General features: G+C 34.4%; 1 protein-coding gene across 4 annotated transcripts in view; it reads left to right on the top strand.

The window, feature by feature from the left end:
• Positions 1-16,833, top strand: part of PCNX2 (pecanex 2) — a 370,349-nt gene that overhangs the window by 305,252 nt on the left and 48,264 nt on the right. For all 4 annotated transcript variants that reach the window (XM_074262410.1, XM_074262411.1, XM_074262409.1 and 1 more), the window contains exon 26: positions 12,862-13,115. In XM_074262410.1, the coding sequence (XP_074118511.1) occupies positions 12,862-13,115 (254 nt within the window). The remainder of the gene's footprint in view (positions 1-12,861; positions 13,116-16,833) is intronic.

Raw genomic sequence — 16,833 nt, 5'->3', positions numbered from 1 at the left:
TACATATAAATAGATTTATATTTGATAGAAATCTCTAAAGTATAAGAAGATACAGTGAATGAATGTGTACTAGAGATTGAAAGTATGGATTGGGCTGATAAGGAATCATTGATTTTTTTTGATATGTCACATATTTCTTTGGCACTTGCTTAGTGGTCTGTGTAATTATATCTATGTATGTGTTTTCAGTTTTTAAATTGTAAAACAATCTAAAACAATTGTGGTCACAGTTTAAATTTTTTAACAAGGCACCATAATATAAATTACTTTGAAAATAGAAGTAACTAATAAAAATTATAATAATGATTATTAAGTCAATTCTTGATTCTTCCAATGAGGCATATAGTAAAAGGTTCTCTATTTGCAGTCAGAAGACCTGAATTCAAACCCAGACAAATCACATACTATTCATTTAATCTCTCTGGGCCTAATTATGTCATCTCTAAAATGAGGGGGGTTGGCATGGATAATCTTTAAAATTTTTTCCAGTTCTAATTCTATAATGTCATGATAGTCTAAAAACAGTGTAGACTGGAACTGACAATATCTCATCAAAGAGTTGAATGACCACTAAAAGAATGATTTAGAAAAGAAGCTAGGTGTAGAGTATCCATAAAAACATAATTTATTTTGTTTAATATGTATAAGACTGCTTGCCATCTAGGGGAGAGGGGAGAGGGAGGAAGGGAAAAGTGGAACAGAAGTGAGTGCAAGGGACAATGCTGTAAAAATTACCCAGCATATGTTCTGTCAATAAAAGCTTTAATTAAAAAAAAAAACATAACTTGTTTGATGACAGAGGTATTTGCTAATCCTAGTAGTCCTTTTTCCAGCAACACTTCTAATCTTTTGAGCCCACTAAAGGAATGGGACCCCGGATGAGAACAATTCTGGGGCAGTAAGTTGAAAAAAAAGAAGCATTTTTCAACATCCTGCTTAGTATATGAATATAAACTGATTATGTTGTTTAAAAGCACTCTCTATTAAATAGAGGACCTGATTTGTTTTGGAAATTCTTGCTCAGAGATTTCATAGTATGAATTTTTAATTTTGTTTCTTTTCTAAGACTTCTTTCATTATATAAAATGAAGGGGGGATTTTCCCAGCCTTTTCTCCTTATACTATCTCCCCTGCAAAAGAATATACATATACACATATGTTAAATCTAAGATAGCTTCTAGTCAAACTGTCCTCTCCATGCAAGATATCTCACTGTTGGACGTTCAGATTGCTATAAGCTTCATAGATTTAATTCTTATCTTTGCATCAAATTGACCTTAGGAAAAAAGAGGTTTCTTTTTTTCTTCCATCCTAGATCAAAATTATAGATTTAAAATGATGAATTTAATTAGTCTAGTGGGAATATGCAAATATTATCATTTAACCTTTAAGAAAAGGAATTCATCATTAGTAGACCTTTAGGGAAAATAAACAATAATCATTTGCTCATCAATGAAGCACCATTTCTCAATAAAATTATTCTGATTCTAAATAAACAAGTTCTTTGTTTCTACAAATTCAGAGTTGATTAAGATCATAAAATAGAGTATCAGAACAACAATAGGTCCTATAACTTAGGTTGGGTTGGGACAATGATCTTCAATAAATTCATGTTATTAATTATTGTTTTAATACTTCAAAAATCTCAGGTTTTATCAATAAAAGTAGAGAATACCCTTCATAGATTATAATCACTCAATGTCTTGATGATTTTCATGAAATGTAGTGACTGAAAAAGAAAGCACCACTGGGTAGACATCTTTCTGGAGATGCTTTCTCCCAATTTAGCTAGCCAGATAATTAGGTTGACATCTATATTTGAAGTCTTTGAGTAGGTTAGGACTTTATAAGCATAATTCTATTCCCATAGATTTTAAGAAAAGAGCAATTGAAATCAGGTGCAAAGGGCTATTAAGCACCTTGCACCTGATTTCAAATTGCTCTTTTGATCCAGCAGTGTCTCTACAAGTCTGTATCCCAAGAGATAAAAGAGAAAGACCTACCCTCACGTGCAAAATGTTTATAGCAGTTCTTTTTGGCAAGGAACTGGAAACTGAGTGGATGTCCATCAGTTGGGGAATGGTTAAATAAGTTATGGTATATGAATGTCATAGAATATTATTGTTCTATAAAAATGATGAGCAAGCTGATTTCAGAAAAGCCTGAAGAAGCTTATATGAACTTATGCTAAGTGAAGTGAATAGAACCAAGAGAACACTGTACACAGCAATAAGAAGATTATATAATGACTACTCTGATAGACATGGCTCTTTTCAACAATGAGGTGATCCACTCCAATTCCAATTAAATTGTGATGGAGACAGTTATCTGTACCCAGTGAGAGGACTATGGGGACTAAGTGCAAATCACACCAAAGTATTTTCACCTTTTTTGTTGTGGTGGTTGTTGTTTGCTTGCTTTTTTTTCCTTTCTAATTTTTCCCTTTTGATCTGATTTTTCTTGTGCAGCATAATAAATGGGGAAATATATTAGAAGAATTGCATATGTTTAACCTATATTGGATTACTTGCTCTCTAGGGGAAGGGGGAAGGGTAGAAGGAAGTAGAAAAACATGGAACATAAGTTTTTGCAGGGCTGAATATCTTTGCTTGTATTTTGAAAAATAAAAATCTATTATTATTATTTTTAAAAAGGTTGGACTAGGTGGTGGTCTCTGGGGTCCCTTATACCCCTAGATCTATAGAACACATAAGCCTATGTACATAATACTTTTAAATTCACTCAGCATTTTTTCCCACAATAAGCCTATAAGGTATGTAGTAGGTGAATGTTATGATTCCTATTTTACATATAAAGAAGATGAAGTGTAGAAAGTTCAAGTGATTTATCTTAATGTGATATAGCTTATTAAAATCAGATCCAAGACTCAGAACTAGATCTTTAACTTCCCAAACCACTGAACTTTCCACTGCATCAGAATCTCCTAAACTCTATGATCCCTAGTCTCTACATTTTTCTATGTATATTTTTTTTTCTTTAAAGAATGTGTCAAAGTAAGATTCTAATGTCTCTGACCAAGAGCATCACATATGGCTCAGTTTGCTCTACAGACAGGGCATAATGCCAAGTTAGCATAATTTATATTGTTAGATTTAATAGACATAGTGGTAGTATTTTTTTCAATGTTCAACTCTCAGGAGCTTTCCTTTTCCCCGGGGACTGTACCAAAGAGACTCAAACTATTCTGAGGTTGTTTTTTGGCAGATGAGATTTAAAATGAATATATTTTTGAGTTATTTGCCATTTTCTCCAAGAAGCTCAAACACTTTGCATCATTAGTACTTGAAGCCAAATAGCCCAAAGTTTAGCAGCCCTATTTTTTTTTTCTGCCAGTCCTCTATTGCCAATAGAATGTTAAAAAAAAAAGCCTATCTGAATTTGGTGACACAGATAATGCAAACTTACAGCATCTCTGAGAGACAGAGACTGGTCCCCTTTTGCCATTTTTCAGGTTGGGAAGCTAATTTTACACAGAATAAATCAGATGCTCCTTGTTCCTGCTCATAATCCTTTGTTCAGAACCACCAATAATTCTTACCTTAACATTAACAGATATATGTAGAAATTTCTGAAATATTCATTAGGGAAATAAAAGCTCTTTTGTTCTTCAGAACTATCTATGATAAGAATTGACTTTCTCATTTCACTAAATTTTTTTCTCACATTCTAAAAAAAAAAGGTAAATGTATGGTTAGGATTTCTGAAAGTCTTTTTATATTGAAAATTGGAAAATGGCAATCAACAATCATTAAGTACCTTCAAAAAAATTATAAACAAAACCAAAATATCCCTGATGTTATTAATCAGTTCAGGGTCTAATAGGGAAGACAACCTGCAAAGAATCATAAACAAGCTATATACAGGAAAAACTGAAGGCAGTAAGCATGGGAAAGGCATTAGAATCCAGGAGAGCAGAAATAGAATAATAGTAGGATCAGCAGAGGGACAACTAGGTGATACAGGAGATAGAGCACCAGGCTGGATTCAGGAAGATGAGTCTTCCTGATTTTAAATCTGTTCTCAGATACTTATTAGCTGTATGATCTTGGGCAAGTCATTTAATCCTGTTTGCCTCAGTTTCCTCATCTATAAAATAAGCTGAAGATTGAAATGACAAATCACTCCAGTATTTTTGCCAAGAAAATCCTATATGGGGTCACGAAGAGTTAGACGCAAATGAAAAATGACTGAACAACAAGGTTAACAGATTACTCAACCAATGTAGACATTTTAAAAATGAGACTTAGATAAGATACCAAATGTTGGCAAAGAAGGATATCCCCAAGATTAACAGAAAGATTTGACTCATTTTAAATAAACCAATAAGAATAAAGGTTTGGGGCTGGATTTGGATTAAATTCTGATAACTCTTGGTTTACTTAGTGGTCTTTAAAAATACTTGCACACTACAGCATCAACTGAAGACATTACTTATGAGGTGTTAGCTCAACTATGAGATAGCTAGTTACACTTCAAACAAGAGGAAACCTAAAACCTGTTTGGGAGGAATGTATTCCAGACCTGATGAGAATGTCTGGATAGCATCCCAAAAATTCTGCCTGTGGGGGGATATACCAATAACACATGTTCTGCAAAGGATGTGATATATATAGTAGATCATTGCCTTTAGAATGTTCAAGAAATTGAAATACCTGGGAGTATGGAAGAAAAAATATGGCACCAGATTGACTGTTAACAGATAATTCAGTTTAATTCATCATACATTTTTTCTTCTGGGTAATCAACCTCTCAAATATGTTTCATATCTCTCAGCAACAAGTTGAAAGGCCATTTGAAATAGTGGATAGGGTGTTGTGTCTTATAGATAGACAAACATGGATTCAAATCTTACCTTTGCCTCATGCTGGCTATGTGACCCCAGGAATTTTACTTAGCCTCCTGGTATCCTAGGAAACTTTCCAAGCTTATAAATTACAAATTGGCATCAGTGGAGAAAGTTTCTACACTGGGAGTTCCCTATGTCATTAAATCATATTTATGAGATAAGAACATGTATAGCACTGGGAATACAAAGACGAAAAATGACATAGACGCTCTCCTCCATAGAGCTTAAAATTTAGTAATGAAGAAAGGCTTAATTCAATATTTCATTCCACAGATCTATAATTTCATCATTTTTGTATTCCCTCCACTTCTGGCCCCTCTAGGATTTGGTGGCAGTCTTTGATAATGTGTAAGACTAAAAAACTCATCTATTGCCAACTTGCTGATGAGCCAACTATGAATTTAGCAATGCTCGTCCTCAGAAGACTTGTCATACAAGCTAGTGATGGGATAAGACATCATGTAAATAACTATTATAAGTCAGGATATGATCAGCATGAAAAATCATATAGAGAAGAATGAAGGTCAGGGCAAAGAAAGCCCCCACTTCTAGTTGGGAGAATTAGGGAAGATTTCTTATGCTTCCTGACATGAGAGATTTTTGAGGGCAGAGCTTGATCTTGAAGACAAGAAAGGATGTCAGTGACTAGAAATGTAAGAGACCCTTCTGGGTATGTATTATGGCTTGTTCAAACTCCAAAAGGAGAAGATGTGAAACATATGAGGAACAGTATATAGTTTAATTGGGCTGGAACATAGAATTCCTGAAGAAAATTGGAATAAGCCTGGGGCCGGATTATTAAGAGTTTTTAATACCTAGAAAAGAAAGTTTTTGTTTTGGGTTTTTTGTTTTTTTTTTCATTTTATAGATTATAGATAGACTATGCTTTTTGAGCAAGAAGTGAGTCAAATTACTCATGAATCACTAATGTGATTTTTAAATAAAAGTTGCTTGGGAAGAAGTTGAAATTAGAAAGACTACTGTCCTAACTGTCCAAGTGAGAGGTAATGAGATTTGGGGAGGGGGGGGCGGAAATATGTTAATTGGCAACTAGGTGATGCAGTGATTAGAGCATAGGCCTTGGAGTCAGAAGGAGTGAGTTCAAATCAAGCCTCAGACATTTATTTATTAGCTATATGACCCTAGGCAAATCACTTAATCCTGTTTGTTTTAGCTTCCTCATCTGTAAAATGAACTGAAAAAAGAAATGGCAAATCCTTCCAGTGCAAAGGGAATCCTGAAAGTCAGACACACTAATCAACTAAACAACAATGAAGGCATTTCTTGGTTCCAGTAACACTAGTTTCCTTGATATTCCTGGTATAAGACATTTCTTCTCCCAAATGAGTGCATTTTCACTGTAGATAAAAATGGAAGTCTCCATGCTTGTAATTTTCTGTCTCTTCAGTTTTCTCTCCTGGCTTCCTTGACTCCCTTCAAATCATAACTAAAAATGCATTTTTTTACAAGAAATCTTTTTTTTCAAAATCTCCTTAATGCTGGTCTCTTTCTTTGTCTATTATCACCAATTTATACTATAGTTATTTTCTTTGTACATAGTTGTTTGAAGGATATCACTCCATTATACTGTGAGTGCATTGAGAACAAGAATTACTTAATGTTTTTCTTATATCTCCTTGGTTAGCACAAAGATTGCTATAAAGTAGTCACTTACTTTATGCTTGTGGAGTTGACTTGACTGGAAAACCAGCATTGGAATGGTGACAATGGGATTAGAAAGGGCAAGGGAGGACCACAAAGTATTGTGGAGGAAAGATCAATGGTATTTAGCCATAACATTAGAAGTACTAGGGTTACAAGAGGAAAGAGTCAAAGTCATCAAAGATGACTTCTAAGATTTCAGACCTAGATTCCTGAAGGTTGGGGTACCACCAACAACAAATAGGAAAATTGGGAGAAAAGGGAAGGTTAAAGATGAGATATTTGGAGTATTTTTAATTTTGCATACTGAAAGGATATCTGGTCCTAGCTTTTGTCAATGAGAACTGTGTCAGAAAGAAGAATAATGGAAAATGGTTAATTTTTTTTAATCCACTGTATTTAACTACAGTTACTTTTTTTTCACTAATAGAGAAAAATGGATCAAATCTTCAAAAAGTATAAAAGAAGCAGCTTTTAGGCATGTCAAACAAGTAGATCAGCAATATGTAAAACTTAATAGCAGGAATAGGGAAATAGGGAATCAGTGAAAGTCTTTGAATCCCATAATAACATTTCTAATTGTCCTTCATCATCCTATATTAGCATTGTGGGAATTTTGCAGAGAGCAACACTGATACCATTATGTAGCTGCTTCCTGAAGCAGGTTAGTAAAGACAATATATCATATTTGAATGATGTTAAAAGATTTTTTTAAAGTTGTTTTCTTTGCAACCTTCAAGTTAGTTAATGCATATCATTATTATCTCCACTTTTCAGAAGACAAAAAGTAACCAAACTGGGATTTAAATATGTCTCCTTTTGCTAAATTCTAACTGTTTGCACTGCTTTGCCTCTCTCTGAGCAATCTTGCTTTGTGCCAAGGTAGACTACATTTCTTCTCAGAAGGAATCTACTTGATTGCTTCCAAATTTATTTATTTTTGGATTCTGAGACCTATATGTGACCATAGAACTGGTTTTTGTTTTTTGTTCTTTTTTTCTTTTGTGTTCTGAAGAAAGTAGCTTGAATCCCACAGACTACTCTGAGCTGATATAGCTGTCTTGCTACTGTGGGGGGGTGCCCCTCTTCATGGCAAAATTTATTATTTCTCTTGCCATTTAATTAATGCAGAAATGTCTATTTGTTCTCTTCACAGTCTGTTGTGTTAACTGTGTGTTTTACTCAGCTACTTTGGAACTGTGCCCCTCCTCCTACTTGCCTCCCCTTCCCCCCACCCGCCCCAATGTACGACAATGAATGTTTATTTGATGTGAGGAAAAAAACAATTTTCAGCAGTATTATATAACAGCTGCTGCAATTTGGATGGAGGAGGGAGAGAGAAGAATAGGAAAAAAATTGGGGTTTTTGAATCATATTATATAAACAAATGAGTTGATCCCTATAAGACTAGAATCCTCCTACACACTTCTGCTCCTAGATAACACATTTTTGAGAACTCTGTTGGTCTTCTTCCTTGCAAAACCTGTTTCTCTTTAATGTGTCTCAATGAAATCATTTGCAAAGCAGGTTATTAGGTGATTGTTCTTGGGATTGTTCCTTTCCAACTAGATGATGATGATGATGATGATGATGATGATATTGATGATGATGATGATGATAGTGTTAATGATAAATGACATTTATGTATTGGTTACTATGTGAAAGGTACTGGTGCTAAGTGCTTTGGTATTATTATTATTATTATTATTATTATTATTATTAATATCTCATTTGATCCAACAACCCTGGGAGGTAGATGCTGTTATTATGCCCCTTTAACAGATGAAGGAACTGAGACAAACAAGTTAAGTAACATGCCCAGATTCACACAGCTAGTATCTGAGGTCAGATTGGAACTCAGAAATCATGATGCCAGACCCAGCTTTCTATTCACTATGCCATCTTGTGCCTTGAGATGTCTACTATACTCATGGTCCTTAGTTTAGAAACTTAATTATTCATTATTTCCATCTTGTTAGAAACTTTAATTATATCTGAGTTACTAAATCCTAAGATTCCAAGACATTTGAAATATAAGATCTTAAAATCTAGAAGAGACTGAAGAAGCTATCTAGTCTAGGAATTTTTTACTTGACTTCTTCAGCAAATGGATGGGACATTTCTCAGAATAATATATATTTTTAATTCAATAGTATTTTATTTTTTCAAATACATGCAAAGATATGCAAGATTTGTGTTCCAAATTTTTCTCCCTCTCCCTCACCTCCCCTCTCTTCTAGATGGCAAGCAATACAATATAGGTTAAACATGTGTAATTCTTTTAAATATATTTCCATATTCATCATGCTGTGCAAGAAAAAAATCAGATCAAAAGGGGGAAAAACATGAGAAAGAAAAAACAAACAAGCAAACAAATAACAACAACAAAAAAAGTGAAAATATATGCTTTGATCTAAATTCAGCTTCCACAGATCTCTCTGGATGCAGATGGTTCTTTCCATCACAAGTCTATTGGAACTGCTTTGAATCGACTCAGTGTTGAAAAGTGCCACATCCATCAGAATTTATCATCACATGATCTTGTTTTTACTGTGTATACTGTTCTGTTTTGCTCACTTAATTTAACATTAGTCATATAAGTCTTTTCAAGCTTTTCTGAAATCAGCCTGCTCATCATATCTTATAGAACAATAACATTCCATAACCTTCATATACCATGATTTATTCAACCATTCCCCAACTGATGGGCATCCACTCAGTTTCCAGTTCCTTGCCACTTCAAGAAAGACTGACACAAACATTTTTGCACATATGGGTTCTTTCCCCTCTTTTATGATCTCTTTGGTGCAGTTTTATAGCCCTTTGAGCAGAGTTCTAAGTTACTCTCCAGAATTGTTGGATCATTTCACAACTCCATCAACAATGTTTTAGTGTTCCAGTTTTTCCACATCTTATTATTATCTTTTTCTGTCATCTTAGCCAATCAAAGAGATATGAAATGGTACTTCAGAGTTGTCTTAATTTGCATTTCTCTGATTAATTGTGATTTAGAGCATTTTTCATATGATTAGAAATGGCTTTAATTTCTTCATCTTAAAATTGTTTCTTCATATGCTTTGTCCATTTATCAATTGTGAAATGACATATTCAGAATAATATTTTCAAGTAATTGAAAGAAGTGCTAGATTTTAGTTCAAGAGTAGTGACAATAAATATGTATTTTCCCTATTTAAGTTCACAGACCACCCAAGATTGATCCATGGATCCCTTAGGGAGTCTGTGGAGCTCATTTTAAAAACTTCAAGCTATACCCACTTTCTCTTTTATCACATGAGGAAAATGAGTCTCTGAAAAGTCAAGTGACTTAACCAAAGCCGTAGGTAATAAGCAGCAGATTTGAGATGGGAATAAAACCCTTATTGTTATTTTGTACCTCAGGGGTCATTTTTCACCATGGGAGAATACCTCAATAATTCCATAATTCAATTCAGCAAACATCTATTAAATGTCTATTATGTATAAGACATTAGGCTAGCTATTCATAAATGAGATGCATAGGCCATAGATGGATCTGTGAGAAGCAATCAGATGGCACAATGGACAGAGCACCAGATCTAGAATCAGGAAAATCTGAGTTTAAATTGAGTCTTAGACACTTGCTGTGTGACCCTGGGTAAGTCATTTAATCCCATTTGTCTCAATTTCTACACATGAGCTAGAGAAGGAAACAGGAAACCACTATAGTTTCTTTGCCAAGAAAATCTCAAAGGGGATCATAAAGAGTCAGATATGACTGAAACTACTGAACTTTATGGAACTGTGATCTGATACTAATGGCAACACATTCAATGGATGCTTATCCCTACCTTTCTATAAATATTTCAAAACTAGAGGATCCATTCTCCTCATTGGAAGTCTTGCTTTGGTTCTTTGGATATTTACAGGGTTCCAGTGAAGCAGTTAATCTCCCCATATACACAATAGCTGCCCAACTTGGACCCATCTTATTTTCTACATACCCAGAAAAAAATGTAGAAACCCAATTTTCTGTAATCAAGGTAGCAGACTTTTGAAATGCATAAGTAAATTGTCTAGGCTATGTCCTAGAGCACTAGGGTCTGTAGTAAGGATGACAGAAACCATGGGCTTTTAGTTCTGCCCTTGATTATATATGTTACAGTTATTCAATTTCCCATTTTCTCTGTACCATGAAGAGCTTTGGATTTGAAGGTAGGAGGACTGGGTTCAAATCCTGGCTGCTGACACTCTGGTGATATTAGACAAATCACATAACTTTTATGGGCAACAATTTCTTTACCTGAAATATGAGGCAGTTAAGATAGATAGATGAGAGAGAGAGAGAGAGAGAGACATATATATATATATATGCATGTATATATACATACATATATACACATATATAAAAATATATGTATATTTATAAATATGCATGCACACATATAAATATGCATACACATAAATATACACATATACATAAATTTGTTGTGATTTTTCTTTGCCCTGGTGTATGAATATCATTTATGTATGTATGCTAGGGGAATTCTGCTCATACATTACTTTCCCTTAATTGCCTGCATATGTAGTGCAGGGCAACACCTTAATTCTGCTGCATGTTTCCTTGTAAGATTTGTTGCTCATCCATGTCATCATAAGCTAGACAGACATCACTGCTTTATTCTTCTGATGGATTTCATCTCCTTTCTAGTCCACTTACTTTCTTTAAAAGTGTTAGGGGAATATGTAATATGTCATTACCTATTCTGTATAGTGTGTCCCAGAAATGGATAGTGTCCTATCCAAATCATTTATTTTAAACCCAAAATCATGCTTTGAACTTGTCAAGTGCCTTCCTGTGAATCCATCCTTCACTAAATGACTTAAGAACACAGTTCCTTTCTCTCAAGTGTGCTCTTGAATACTCCCAAGCTTTCCTCATATCTACTCTCAGACTTTCTCAACTGAATTTTCCCCACTACAAATGTCACTGCAAAACTTTCTCTTCTGTTTCATAGAAAAGTCATCGTCAGCATCAAGACAATGTGGTGTGATGGATAGTGCAATAGAAAAAGAATCTGTTCCCACATCTAACACCAGCAGTCTGACCCTGAAAAAAATCTCTTCACTTCTGTGCTTTTCAATTTATGAGGCATCTGGCATCTAATCTATAATCATGTATTCTATGAATCTATCCTCTTTTCATACTCTTCCTCTTTCACCCCAAATATTCTGGATACAGTTCAGCTGGTATTCATAGAGCAAAGTGTTCTATATGTATTGTGTCATTTATTCTCACAACAACCCTGCCAGATGGGTACTATTATTATCCCCATGTTGCAGATGAGGAAATGGAGACAGGCAGGTTAAATGAGTTTCCTAGGGTCAAAAAGTAAGTACCTAGGGAGAATTTGAACTTATATCTTACTTACTCAAAGTTCAGCATTCTATGTATCACACCAATGAATTGCCTCAAACATACATAGCTCTACTCTATATTCAAAGAAAAATCTTTACTTGATTTTGTTGTTCTTTCTCTTTAATTCTCCTCTTCATTTCACTATGAAATATATCAAAGGCATGGTCTACACCTCTTGCCTCTGTTTCTTCACCAGTCAGTCACTCCTTAACCTCTTGGAATTTGACTCCTGACAAGCCTTTTTACAGTTAATATTTGCATTCTCCGAAGTCCCTCATTTAAATACCCATCACTTTAATTTCTCTTGAAGGGATATGAGTTTAAATTTGGGGCTCCCCAAAACTAGCCTCTCTGGATAATCGACCATTTTCTCATGGGATCTCTTACAATTCCCTTGGTGCCATTCTGCCCCTCCGAGGCCCTTCTTAAATTTCTGGAAAAATTCCTCAGCTTGCTTATTTTCCTTTCCTCACAGACACTAATTCTCCACAATATCCCTGTGAGCTAGTAATATGTATCCTCTGACTTTCACAGAGAAAAGTGATTTAATTTCATCAAAGGAGTTGTTTGAAATGTCAACAAAAGAATCTGTTGTCTCATCTCTATCAATCGAGTGTTCTTTCCTCTTAATAACTCATTTATATAGTGTTTTCAGGCTTACAAAGCATTCTCCCCCATATCAGGCTGGTGAGACAGATAGCAGAAACATTATCTTCATTTTGCAGAAGAAGAAACTGAAAATTAAAGTGACTTACCCATGGTCACAGCTATTAAATGTCAGAGATGGATTTCAAACCCATACCTCAACATACCAGATCCAACAAGTTTCCTCTATACCACATTGCTTATCATCATCTTTGCTTATGAAAACTTCAATCAGTTTTATATGAATTCCTGTGGTAACATTCATCCTATTTTGCTTTTGGAAATCCCTCAGGGACATACTGCCAGCAGAGAGAGGTGGAAGCAATTATGGAAGGTGATGAGGATGACCGGAGCTGTTGCTGCTGTAAGCCAGGTCACCTGCCCCACCTGTTGTCCTGCAATGCAGCTTTCAACCTACGCTGGTTGACTTGGGAAATCACTCGAACTCAGTATATCCTGGAAGGATACAACATCATTGACAATAATGCAGCCACCATGCTACAGGTCTTTGATCTCCGAAGGATCCTCATTAGATATTACATCAAGGTATTGATTCTTTTTACAAATGGACAATTGAGGAGGGTTTTATGGTTGAGATTAGAGTTTAAAACTTTGGATTGAAAAAGCAGACAGCTGGATATTATTCCCAGGTCTGTTATGGGTGGATCAGCCAGTTCCCATTTGGACCTTTCCTTTTGACTCCAAAAAATAAGAACAATAGTTGCCAGTCATGTTAATGATAAAAATAGATAAGACCTAGAAATGTTACTGACATCTCAACATCTATGATATTATCTGCAACATGATCATTTATGTAATGTGATAATTGGCTCCCTTTGATTGAAAATGCATTTGCAGAGATTTTAGAGAAATCCAAAATCTTTGAATACATTAAGTTCATTAATAAGTTTCGTCACGGAAACTTCCCCTTTTCCAAATACTATTCAATCAAGAGGAAGCAAACCACAAAGTGCAGCCTTAGGCCTGGAAGAAAAAACCTGGGAAATTTTTCCTTATTAGGGACTCATCTGGGACAATTTTATAAACCACATGGATGTTGCAGGTCTTTGGAAAAAGATTATCTCATTGAAGTTGGAGAAATTCAATTTCCTAGCAGCCCCAAAGTTCTGTTACCTTTGTGGGGAGTTCTCACATAAGGTTGGTCTGCCCTTTACAGCAAAGATAACATGTACCCCTTGAGGAAATAGAGATCTATGAGCAGGTAGGGGTGTTACATGATACTCTAGCAACCTTTAGTAATGTTGTTTTGTTCAGTGTGGGAGCCAAGGTATTAGTCTAAGAATGAAAAATTATGTAGTTTTTTGAGGGCATCCAGCACAAAGAGGGAGTTTTACTGGTTTTACTGACCACTTATGGGTATGGGTTTGAATTCTTTGCATTTTCTGGGGGCTGAGAAATCTTTTAGTCAATGACATGAGATAAATTCTGATGTTCCCAGAGTAAACGTTAAGTGGGAACACAAACTATTATTGAGTTGTTATTGAGAAACTTTTGAGATTGAACCTGTTCCTGTGAATCCCAAGCTGATATTTTGAACTATAGGATTGATTGTTTGTGTTTTGGTCTAAAAGTATTAATCTATCAGTGTAGGGAATTTCTAGTGTGAAGAAATTCCGATTCCTGCTTCCATACAAATCATCAACTCATCTATAAATTATAGTCTTAGAAAGTTGCCTGGGGCACTAAGGGCCATAAGTTACACATTTAAGAAAGGTATAGAAAATATATGCTGTTTTGGAATCTTTCCCTCCCAGGAAAAATGTCAGAATGTATGAAAGTAGAATGGAGGGTGAAAGAGATGTGATTATGGTTATCTTGGGAGAAAAAAAGTTTCCTGAAGTTAAGGTCATAGAAAATGATTATTAAATAAGGCAGGGATGTCAAATATGTGGCCAACAATACTTCTGAGAGTAAAATGTAATTGGGAAATATTTAACAAATTAAATAATTGCATATAATATATATATATATATATATATATATATATATATATATATATATATATATACATGTGTGAGTAAGTCAATATGCAGCCAATGGGAATCCTTATATACAATTTACTAGACCCAGCTTCTATTTGAGTTTGACAGTGTTAGGGTGGGGTAAAATTTAGGGTGATTTAATAAAGCCCCTGCCCTTGGGATAATAATTAATAATAATAGCTTCATTTATTTATGAAATATTTAAGGTTTACAAAGTGCTTTACAAATATTATTTCATTTGATTCTCGTAACAATCCTAGGACATAGGTGCTATTATTATTTGCATTTTACAAAGGTAGAAACTAAATCCAAAAAAAAAAAAAAAGTTAAGTGGCTTACCAAGGGTTACACACACAAAAAAAAAAAAAATGAATGGGAAAGGCAAGATGCCAAATACAGCAAAGATCAGAAAGGAACAAATATCTGGAGTTGAAACATCTGAATTCAAATGTATTGCTAATTAATGAACTGCATCTCCCAAGAACCTATGATGATCCATGTTACCTTTTGAAAGAAGATGTAGCAACATGTATTTTTAAATTTGGCTTACTGTACGGATTTATTTGTTTCATGATACATGATTGTTAAAGCTTTTTATTACTATTTTTAATTGGAGGCATGGAAAGTTTGGGAGATAGCAATGGTAAGTCTAAAAGGGGGAAAAAAGAGGAGTCCATTGAAATATTTTTAAAAGTATAAAAAAGAGAACAGGAGGTAGCACAGACAAAAATTATGTTAGTTGCTGAGAATCAAAACTGCATTTGAGACCACATTTGAACTCAGATCTTCCTGACTTTAGACCCAGTACTTTATTCACATATATACTTACATGTGCATACACACATACATATACAATATATATGCCTAGTATTTATATATACACATGTATATATTTTAGTGATTTTAGTGTTATATATTAGACATTTTCATTATATGTCATAAATCTCTATGTGTATTATGAATGTGTGTGAGTGGGGGTGCCTGGCTAATGCAAATTATTCGTGTGGAAGAGACTAGGAAGAGACTCCTTGTAAAGGATTCATAAGAAAGAGACAGACAGAGAGAGCTTTAATTAAAAATTTAACTTTTAATTAAATTAAATAAAAATTTAAAATATTTATCATATTTAAGGTTATATAATAGAGGTATTTCTATTATGTTATAATAATTCTTTGCATATATGTATATGTGTGTATGCAAATAAGACCCAATAGTGCCCCTGAAAATATTTTTCAATTTAGAATGAATTAATATAAAAGTGTCTAAATCTAAAATTCCTACAGAAATCACTTATATTAAATGCTAGTTTATCATTTAATTACAGTGGACAATGTGGTATGCTTAGTCCCTTGAGCTGTGCCATTGTCTAGCTACATGAATTTGAACAAATCACTTATAAATTCTGACCCTCAATTTTTTCTTTTGTCAAATGACAGAGTTGGAATAAATGATTAATCATCTAGCCAATAAGTATTTACTAAAAATCTACTATGATCCAGGTTCTACAATACTTCAGATTCTTTACAACTCTAACTTTCTACAAGTCAAAGCTGTAACTCTCAGTAGGCAACTGGCAACCCCATCCCTTAACTAATAATACTAAATAGTACTTAGCACTATCTTTTGGGGAGGGAGTGGGATGGTGGGAAAAGGGGAGACTGCTAATGCTGTAATATACTTCACTTTTAAGCTAGCAATGCAGAATCTCAGAATAATAGCTATTTAAAATGCAGGAGCCAATTCTTTTCAGGGAGAAAAAAATTAATAACGTGTTCTGCCTTTGGTTGCTGAGTGAATGAAATTGCTTTGCTCTCTGAACTGCATCAAGATTCAAAAGTTTAGTTTCTTTTATTTTGGGGTTTGTAGTTTTGTTTTGTTTTGTGTTGTTTTGTTTTTGTTTTGCTTCATTTTTTGACAGGGAAGCTGAGAAGGAAAAAAAGTGCCCAATAATTCCTTTACACAAAAGGATTTTTTTGTTCTCTCCTAATAAAGTGGGTCACTTCCCCCAGCCTCTCTGCATATATTTGAAATCATTTCCTTCCTGAGGACTAGAGATTTTCCCCTGTGCCTCCTCTATCTCTCCTTAGTTTATTCCTGTTTAAATACCTCTTAGTATTCAAGAAATCAGCTGTCTCTCAGTGCCCTGTTTTGCAGTCTCTTCAAAGAGAAAATGTATTTATCAGTTGTTCTGCAGGTTGAAGAATGAAAAATATATCTCACCTGCGAACATGTAGTACTGTCTGTCTTTGTCCATCTCCCTA

The sequence above is a fragment of the Sminthopsis crassicaudata genome, chromosome 4 (assembly GCF_048593235.1).
Source record: "Sminthopsis crassicaudata isolate SCR6 chromosome 4, ASM4859323v1, whole genome shotgun sequence".
In the NCBI taxonomy this organism is placed as follows: domain Eukaryota; kingdom Metazoa; phylum Chordata; class Mammalia; order Dasyuromorphia; family Dasyuridae; genus Sminthopsis; species Sminthopsis crassicaudata.
Note: the sequence above shows the minus strand (reverse complement) of the source record. Positions and strands in the feature narration are given on the sequence as shown.